The sequence below is a fragment of the Astatotilapia calliptera genome, chromosome 20, assembly GCF_964374335.1.
Source record: "Astatotilapia calliptera chromosome 20, fAstCal68.1, whole genome shotgun sequence".
Taxonomy (NCBI): Eukaryota; Metazoa; Chordata; class Actinopteri; order Cichliformes; family Cichlidae; genus Astatotilapia; species Astatotilapia calliptera.
In genome coordinates this window covers 5057409-5067064 of record NC_137441.1, presented here as the reverse complement: position 1 = coordinate 5067064, position 9656 = coordinate 5057409, and the positions used below count along the sequence as shown (strand labels likewise).

Here is a 9656-nt window from a genome sequence, read left to right as displayed (position 1 = left end):
CACAATGATTGGTGTGTAACTTTGAGGACTCACAAGTATGATTTGTTTAGTGCATGTTTTGTACAATCAGTGTACAAAACATGTACAGTGTTCCCTCGTTTATTATAGATGTAAATATTTTCTGTATAGATGTAAGGCTGTAAAACCCCTCACTACACACTTTATACACTTTTCTCAGACAGGCATGAACATTTTCACGGGATTTAGGATCGCATCACTCACCCCGACTGGTGAGAGAGGAGTGTGTGTGTGTGTGTGTGTGTGTGTGTGTGTGTGTGTGTGGTTTGAAGGCGTGACCTCGTCATTAAGAGAAGTAAGAAGTTCCTGGTTTGAAGTGAAGACGAACTGAAGCAGCATTAAACCATCAGAGCTCTGAGATGAAACACACTTTGCTCTGCTTCATCTTCCTCAGTGAGTAAATTCTCTTCTTATTTCTGTCACTTTCTCTCTTCTAACTTTTATTTGTCTCCATTTTATTTTCATTTATAATTCGTTTTGCGACTCACTTCTTCATTTCTTTGTTCTCTCTCATAATTATTGGTTTCTGTGGTTAAACATAGTGTGAAGTTTGGATATGAGTGGAATTTAAATGTTTCCACAAATTTTTTTTTGCACTTTGCAAAATATTTTTAGTTTCCCAACAGTTTGATCCCCAGAAATTTCTACTTTTTTCTTGTACATGGAATCTATAATCAAATGCTTTTCGTCTACTCTTCTATGAGAGACAAACTTATAATAGTACAGCTGATGAAACAAACACTCTGTGTTTCATTTCTTCTTTTAATGAGCTGAAGAGCAACAAAGTGAGAACTGGATGTTTAGCAGCGCGACTAAAATGTTCATTTCACCTACAAATATGGAAATAGCTGCTGCTGCTGGTGATGATGATGATGTCATCAAAGATAAAAAAAAAAGTCAAATTTCATTTTTGTATCTTTTTCACAACCTTAAACTCTGAATCTTCCACATCAGATGTTTTGTGTTCGTGTATAAAACAGGAAGTTTGCTGTTTCCAAATAAAACCAGAAAAATGAAGTTAACTGAACTTCTGTGATCAGTTCAAATTAATAATCATCTGTCACATTTAATCAATAGTAAGATTGTTCATCCTTTCAGCAGCACTTCAGGATGGAAACACTGGTTTGGTCAAAGCACAAACTCTCACCCACAGAGCAGAGGAAGGAGGAAACATCACAGTTAAATGCAGGTTTTATTTCCCTGGAAGCAGGAAACTCTTCTGTAAGGAAAAATGTGAAGATGGAAACATTCTTGTTGAAACATCTGATGATGCAGCTCAGAACGGCAGATACAGCATTAAATATGAAAACAAAGGTGTTACCTCATATGATATTATGTATGTGAGCATCACACAGCTGAAACAGTCTGACTCAGGACGGTACAGGTGCTCCTTGGACAGAGTCTTGTTGACAGATGGAAACTCTGATTTTGAGCTGATTGTCACAGAAGGTGAGTTACTGCTAACAGTCGTGTTTGTCTTTGAAGGTGTGACAGAAGCTTCACGTCTCAAAAGCAGCTACTTTTCCTTCAAATCACCTACAGATGTTATATTTATCTGAAACATCAAGTTTCATCAGTTCTGCTGTCAAACAGCCCATAACCACGTCAGTCACATGCAGATATATACAGTGGGGCAAAAAAGTATTTAGTCAGCCACCGATTGTGCAAGTTCCCCCACCTAAAATGATGACAGAGGTCAGTAATTTGCACCAGAGGTACACTTCAACTGTGAGAGACAGAATGTGAAAAAAAAAAATCCATGAATCCACATGGTAGGATTTGTAAAGAATTTATTCGTAAATCAGGGTGGAAAATAAGTATTTGGTCAATAACAAAAATACAACTCAATACTGTGTAACATAACCTTTGTTGGCAATAACAGAGGTCAAACGTTTACTATAGGTCTTTACCAGGTTTGCACACACAGTAGCTGGTATTTTGGCCCATTCCTCCATGCAGATCTTCTCGAGAGCAGTGATGTTTTGGGGCTGTCGCCGAGCAACACGGACTTTCAACTCCCGCCACAGATTTTCTATGGGGTTGAGGTCTGGAGACTGGCTAGGCCACTCCAGGACTTTCAAATGCTTCTTACGGAGCCACTCCTTTGTTGCCCGGGCGGTGTGTTTTGGATCATTGTCATGTTGGAAGACCCAGCCTCGTTTCATCTTCAAAGTTCTCACTGATGGAAGGAGGTTTTGGCTCAAAATCTCACGATACATGGCCCCATTCATTCTGTCCTTAACACGGATCAGTCGTCCTGTCCCCTTGGCAGAAAAACAGCCCCATAGCATGATGTTTCCACCCCCATGCTTCACAGTAGGTATGGTGTTCTTGGGATGCAACTCAGTATTCTTCTTCCTCCAAACACGACGAGTTGAGTTTATACCAAAAAGTTCTACTTTGGTTTCATCTGACCACATGACATTCTCCCAATCCTCTGCTGTATCATCCATGTGCTCTCTGGCAAACTTCAGACGGGCCTGGACATGCACTGGCTTCAGCAGCGGAACACGTCTGGCACTGCGGGATTTGATTCCCTGCCGTTGTAGTGTGTTACTGATGGTGACCTTTGTTACTTTGGTCCCAGCTCTCTGCAGGTCATTCACCAGGTCCCCCCGTGTGGTTCTGGGATCTTTGCTCACCGTTCTCATGATCATTTTGACCCCACGGGATGAGATCTTGCGTGGAGCCCCAGATCCAGGGAGATTATCAGTGGTCTTGTATGTCTTCCATTTTCTGATGATTGCTCCCACAGTTGATTTTTTCACACCAAGCTGCTTGCCTATTGTAGATTCACTCTTCCCAGTCTGGTGCAGGTCTACAATACTTTTCCTGGTGTCCTTCGAAAGCTCTTTGGTCTTGGCCATGGCGGCGTTTGGAGTCTGACTGTTTGAGGATGTGGACAGGTGTCTTTTATACAGATGATGAGTTCAAACAGGTGCCATTCATACAGGTAACGAGTGGGGGACAGAAAAGCTTCTTACAGAAGACGTTACAGGTCTGTGAGAGCCAGAGATTTTCCATGTTTGAGGTGACCAAATACTTATTTTCCACCCTGATTTACGAATAAATTCTTTACAAATCCTACCATGTGAATTCATGGATTTTTTTTTCCACATTCTGTCTCTCACAGTTGAAGTGTACCTCTGGTGCAAATTACTGACCTCTGTCATCATTTTAAGTGGGGGAACTTGCACAATCGGTGGCTGACTAAATACTTTTTTGCCCCACTGTAAACTGCTTCAAGTGGTCTTATTATGACTCTTCAACACCAAACGGGACTCTGAGACCTTTTTCAGCTTCAGTGTTTCTCTCATCAGCCTCCACACCACCAACAGCACAGAGTTTAAGCTCAACTTCAGGAAGCTCCACACCTTCATCAGCCTCGTCTGGAAGTTCAGGTACGTTATAGATTTTTATATGTATGCAGATTTATATGTGATCCATTAATGAGTGAACTATCTAGTAGTGACACACTGTGAGATGTGGAAGAAGAACATTTCTAAAATGTAAACTTCTTTCCTCGGTGGTGATGTACATGTAGAATGACAATAAATGACTACTCTATTCTGAGTAAAAGATAAAAATGTGTTGAAACGAATTGAAGTAGAAAAATATTGGCATGATAGTAGAATTAAAGTCAAAACTGTCAAATGAATGTAACATGTGTTTGACTGAAAACTGATCATTGCAGTGACTTCAGTAAAAAGCACAACAGCTAAAGAAATAAGTTTCCACCACAGCAGGTCAGCAGCTGAGAGAGGACATGGCTGACTTCCTCACAGCAGCACTGCATGACATCTGTGCTAGATGACAGATATAGACTGTGATTAGTCGCTGTTTGGTTTCAGAGCGTTTTCACAAGTGTCAGTGTAACAGACACAGACAGAGGAAAGCATTGTGGGAGCTGTAGTTGTTACTGAGTGAAGCAGAATAGGGAGCTGCTCAAGTTTTAGCAGAAAGTACAACAGCAGGTACTCAATACAGAAAACTTGGTGAAAGTATAAATACTTTCTGTGCTTCATTAAATAATTTCATGCAGAAGGAAATTGATTTTTTCTGATTTGTTTTTCTGTCATGATTGATAAGCAGTTTGTCACATAAATGCCTGAGTAACTGTGTTCAGTCCAAAAACACATGTTATTCTGTATGTTTACTGCTAAATGAACCGGCTTTGCTCCACATGTTTACACTGCGAGTAAAAAACCTTTCTCTGTTAAACTCCTGCAGATGTGCTGATTTATGTGCGTCTTATTGTGGTCATTATCATCAGCACCTTTTTAGCAACTTTGTTGATTTTCTACATGATGAAGAGGACAGCTAAACCCAAAGGTGAGGCTACAGGAAACACGCACGATGGTGTTTTTAACTCTTTAGTTGCCCTGGGTGTCCTGCTGTCTCTCCTGCCACATTTTTTTGTACAGCTGACTCCCATCAGCAATTACAAGGCAGAGAAAGGTGAGCTCTGGTGCCAGAGAGCCATGTTGGTGGTTGGAGCTAGTGAGCTGTGTTTGGTGATTGTTTGCTCCTGCTCGGTGGAGAGGAGTGTTTGGTGACTAATCCTTTTTTTTAATCTACTTTTTCAGTTCACTGACTGATGCCTGACTTTTGGTTTGCTTCTTTAAATGGTGATAGCGGCTTAACCATGTCTTTTAGTTCAGTTACTAACAGAAGCATTAATAAACCTCTTTAGTTTAACCATTTTGCCTCCCTGTCTCCTTTTTTTGACCCAGACACTTTTTATCACTTTACCTCATCCCCTGGACCTTTTTAGGGAAATATAACAAAGAGTCATCCCATTAAACCCTTTAAAAACTTAAACATAGTAAAATTTAGAAATACATATCATAGGGAACTGGTTTCTGTCCAGAAAATATTAATGTCCTGACGACATAAGTAACACAAGGAAAACTGTGGCTCAAATATTCTCAAATTCAGTCTGTCAGAACTTCTAAAATCATGCAGTTTGTTTACTGGGAAAATAAAAATTTCGTCACATTATGAACACAAAATTCAAATAGAACACATAAATTACATCAAATGTTTAAACTGAGAACATGTACCATTTTCAGAAAACTATTAGCTCATTCTGAATTTGATGGCGCACCATGTAGCGTCCCCTCATCTTTTAACAACAGTCTGGAAACATCTGGAGACCGAGGGGACTGAGGAGACTAGCTGTTAGGAATGTCGTCCTGTTCTTGTCTGTTAGAGGTTTCGAGCTGCTCAGCAGTCCTGAGTCTTCTCTGTCATGTGTTTGGTTTAATGATGCTCCAAATATTTTGAGCTGGTCAAAGGTCTGGACTCCAGGCAGTGAAGCCAGGCTGGTGTAGTAGATACAGAATGCAGTTTAATATGGTGTTGATGAAATATACCTATATATAAGACCTTCCCTTAAAAAGACGTCTGGATGGGAGTACACCTTCCAGCATTGATGGTGCCTTTTTTCAGGTGTTGAAGCTTCCAATTCCACAGATACTGATGAACCCCCGTACCATCAGAGATGCAGGCTTTTGACCTGAGCACTGATAATAAATGGAACAGTCTTTCTCTTTAGTCCAGCAGATGCAACATCCAAGAGAATTTCAGCTTTTAATTGATCTCACTACAGAACAGTTTTCCACTTTGCTTCAGTCAATGAAAATTGATCTTTAGCTGAGAGAAGACTCCTTTACTTCTTTGAAACTTCATCTCTTTAAGATGCTCTTTTTATACCGAGTTACTGACCTGTTACGAAAGAGTTATTCTTCCAGCTGTTTGGGTTTAGCAATGCTTATTGTTCCAGCCTCCTGTTGCCCCCATGCAAACTTTTGTGAGGCATTTTTTCTGACATTAAATTCAAAATGAGCTACTGTGTTTCATGACATTATAAAAAAAAGCCTCATTTGATTGATTTTTTTTTAATTTTCTAATGAATAAAATATCAGTTTAAGAGGTTTGGGAATCATTGCATTGTTTTTATTTATATTTAACACATGTCCAACATTCTTGATATTATTTTTAAAAACTAAATTGAAAATAACATTGGCCGTCCGACTGCGGTCTGGAGTGTGGAGCCTTCCTGCTGCTGCAGAGTCGGGGCGGTCTGCCTCTCCCCACCGCAGGGAAAAGGGAAACACCACCTGGGTCTTGGTGCAGTCCCCCCCTTCAGGGGCAAGGGTACCTAGACCCGGTTTGTAGAGTATGCTTGGGGAGTGTAATCGTGTGTACAACGTCTCTTTATGTCTGTCTCCACGTTGGTTGAGTGTGGAGTAAGTGCATATGAGAGCATGAGGGTGGGAATGGATGTTTGTATCTGTGTGTGCCTGTATGTCTGTGTCTATATGTCAGGTTGGGTGTCAGGCGCCACCTCTCTGGGGACATCTCAGGCCCTCCAAGGTTTGGAGGCCTATCTCCCCCTACCACCACTTCCCCTGCCAGTGGCGGACTCCCTCAGACATCGGTGCGTTGGTGGTTCTTTGTGTCCGGGGATGGGCATCCAGGTACACACCGGCTCACTCCTTGGCGGCCGCTTATCGGGGCCTGGAGCCTGGGGCTCGCTCGGGCCACTTCGGAGGTGGGGTGCCCCCGGCCTCTCGGCCTGGGGCTCGGTCACTCAGGCACAGCTGGCTGCCGGCGGAGCTCATGGGCGCGTCACTGCAACTCCCCCTGGCTTCTGCTCCGCGGCTGCTGAGTGAGCCCTCATCTGGGACTCTCCTCAGCTCTTTCCGGGACAGTGGCGCAGCTGCCCCTCTGTTGGTCTTCCTTGGTCTCTTGTGTTCTGGGGGCCTCTGGATGTCTGGAGTTTTGATCTCCTCCACACCTGCTTCATGCCCTGGAGGACGGGGCTGTGGCCCCCCCACACCCTCTAGCAGATTATTACATGAAGGAACCTTTTAAAAAACAAAAAACAAGCGCGTCCATGCTCACAGGTGTACACACGGGTGATCACACCCACAAACTACACCCTTTTTGGCTCCTACCTCAAAGCACACTGTGTTCTGTTGATCTTATGTGCTGCACAATAATGTTTAACATTTAGTATTTACTGTCATATTCCCATATATCATTGTGATGTTGTTTATTCTATTACTCTTGTTCTCTTCTGCTTGCTTTCTTTTTTCTTTCTCAGCAGGTGATCCAGGTGATTGATATATGCATTTTTTTTTCTCTGCCCGTTCTGTTGGTTTTTGTCTTTTGCCCTTCTCCCCAGTCCCTCTTCTCAGCTGTTTCCCTTTCCCTCTTTCTTTCTCCCCTTCTTTCCCCCAGTCAAGTCTGTCCCGTATTCAGTAAGTGAAAATAAAATAAACAATAAAAGGTGAATCAAATGGACCATTACGGCAAGGCTGGGATGGTCAGTTTGGTAAAGTAAATCCATTGGGCATCTTTCTTTGCCTTTAGACAACAATTCTGATGGCAAAAGAGCCAAACGGGACAGGCCAAAAAAAAAAAGAAAAAAAAAAGAAAAGAAAATAACATTTAAAACAGAGTCTATCCAGTCTAATCAGTCTACCCTTCCCTCTTTGTCAACACCATCAGTTCTTCATTTGGGAATAAGAACAATGACTGGTTAAAAGAAATTGTCATTATTGATAGGCAGGCTCCTTTTTCTTTAGTATTAATCCCTCGTTGGTCCTCTTTGTCTGATCCTTTCAGATCTACAGATGTAGTTCTGCTGGTTAAAGACTGATGTTTATCTTCTGATCTGCATATTTTTCAGGACCTCCTGTGGAATCTGAGCGTGCTGACATCACACAGGTGAGTTTTAGGAACTGTGACACCTGAGCTTCATCACAGCTTGAGTTGTATCAATCAGCTGGTTTGTTCCTTCTGCAGGGCAACAACGTATATATAGAGATCAGAGAGGGGGACAGACAGAGCAGTTCACCTCCTGCAGACGTGTCCTCAACAGATGCTGCACCAAAAACCTCCAACCAGATGGAGATGAAAACAATAGACCTCTACAGCCTCTCCACCTCTCCTCACAACAAAGTAATTAAAACTGTGGTCTGATTTTAAGCTCTGAGGTCAGAAATTAGGATCTACATCACAGTTTGTGCATTAAAGTAATTTATCATTGATAGATATTTTATGCGATTGCCAGTATTAATGCTTAAAAATGCTGCTTTTTAGTTTTTTGTTTGTTTTTGTGCATTTAACAGAAATTGCATTTTTTTGGTTCATTCTTGTTTCATTAACAAGCTGATAGCAAATGTTTTTTAAGATTTCATACTTAAACATTTCTTGTACACATATTTTATCTTCTCTCAGAGTTTATCTGTATGAATTTTTATTCATTTACATCATATTTTGAGAGACTGAAGTTTGATTCCTTTAGGACTGAAGATGACATGAATGCAGTTGATTATACTGAAGTGGATTTCTCCCACTATCGTGCCACCAACAGCGCCCCCTGTGGTAATGCAATATATGTTTGTACTTCGTCCCCAGGTACATGCCAGCTCTGCCGACCACACCGCAGATGCTTCACCTCCTCATTTGTCCAAAAACATCAGTAGTGATGCTGCTGATGAAAGCTCGGTGGCTAACAGATGAACAGAATCCATACAACAGTATATTTTTCTGTTTATGACCATCTGTCTGTCAAACAATTACACTGAAAGTTGTTTTTATTACAGCTACTTTTAGTTTAGTTTAACAGATGGCATGATGGTATGACTGGCAGGCTGCTCCTGGAGCACGATCCTTAAATGTAGTCAGCAAAAAGGCTCCAGGTGGCTAACTTCATCTATTTTATTTTAGTGTGTATTTTACCAAACCAATGGAACTCAGATTAACTGCTGTGTCACCTGTTGCTGTTGTCATCAGTCAGACTGAAACAAACAATAAAAAGACAGAAAAAAATTCTAATGTAAAAATGTTTTTTAATACCTACATTTGTTAATATTTAACTTTTCAGCATAACAGCGCTGAAGTTTCAGTTGAGACTGGATGAAGGTCTGAAGTGTCTCCTTTTATTTGTTCTCTAAATAGTGTCAGAAACGTTGATGTAGCATAAATATGGAGAGAAGGTTTGCAAATGTGTACGATATGATCCACAACCGTAAAGTAAGATTGTACACAATGATTGGTGTGTAACTTTGAGGACTCACAAGTTGTTTAGTGCATGTTTTGTACAATCAGTGTACAAAACATGTACAGTGTTCCCTCGTTTATTATAGATGTAAATATTTTCTGTATAGATGTAAGGCTGTAAAACCCCTCACTACACACTTTATACACTTTTCTCAGACAGGCATGAACATTTTCACATTTTCTCTTGTTTATACACTCTCAAGGCTCAAACCTTCATAGAAAAATAAGGGGTGTGAGTGTGGGGACCGGTGATAAATGGGTCAGGAATGGAATGAAAAGGAAACCAGACAGAGGTGTTCAGTATGTAAAATAGTTTTATTACAAATAACCTTAACTTAAAGAGCCGGCAAAGCCGTTTTTTACCAGTAATGCCAAAAAACAAAGGAAGTAGTCGCAGCAACAAAGGAAAAAAACTACCAAACAAATAAAGGCGACGCTTCCCGCTTCTCACACTTCTTACTTAACTCCTCACCGCGGGGAGACACCTGTGGGGCCCACAAGCCTGTAACTGCTCACCACGGGCAAAGGAGCCTTTCCAACACCTAGAAGAAATTGTGTAGAGC

General features: G+C 41.2%; 1 protein-coding gene across 1 annotated transcript; it reads left to right on the top strand.

Annotated features, from left to right (window-relative positions):
* Positions 1-3287: 3287 nt before the first annotated feature.
* Positions 3288-8868, top strand: LOC145423086 (uncharacterized). Its single transcript, XM_080295217.1, has 5 exons — positions 3288-3419; positions 4249-4350; positions 7718-7755; positions 7834-7989; positions 8449-8868. The coding sequence occupies exons 2-5, from the start codon at positions 4323-4325 to the stop codon at positions 8551-8553; spliced, it is 327 nt and encodes a 108-aa protein (XP_080151343.1). The 5' UTR covers positions 3288-3419; positions 4249-4322; the 3' UTR covers positions 8554-8868.
* Positions 8869-9656: the final 788 nt, after the last annotated feature.

Coding starts and splice junctions, on each gene's coding strand:
- LOC145423086 (XM_080295217.1), top strand. CDS start 4,323: ATGATGAAGAGGACAGCTAAACCCAAAG. Junction 4,351..7,717: donor GAGGACAGCTAAACCCAAAG/GTGAGGCTACAG, acceptor CATATTTTTCAG/GACCTCCTGTGGAATCTGAG. Junction 7,756..7,833: donor AGCGTGCTGACATCACACAG/GTGAGTTTTAGG, acceptor TTCCTTCTGCAG/GGCAACAACGTATATATAGA.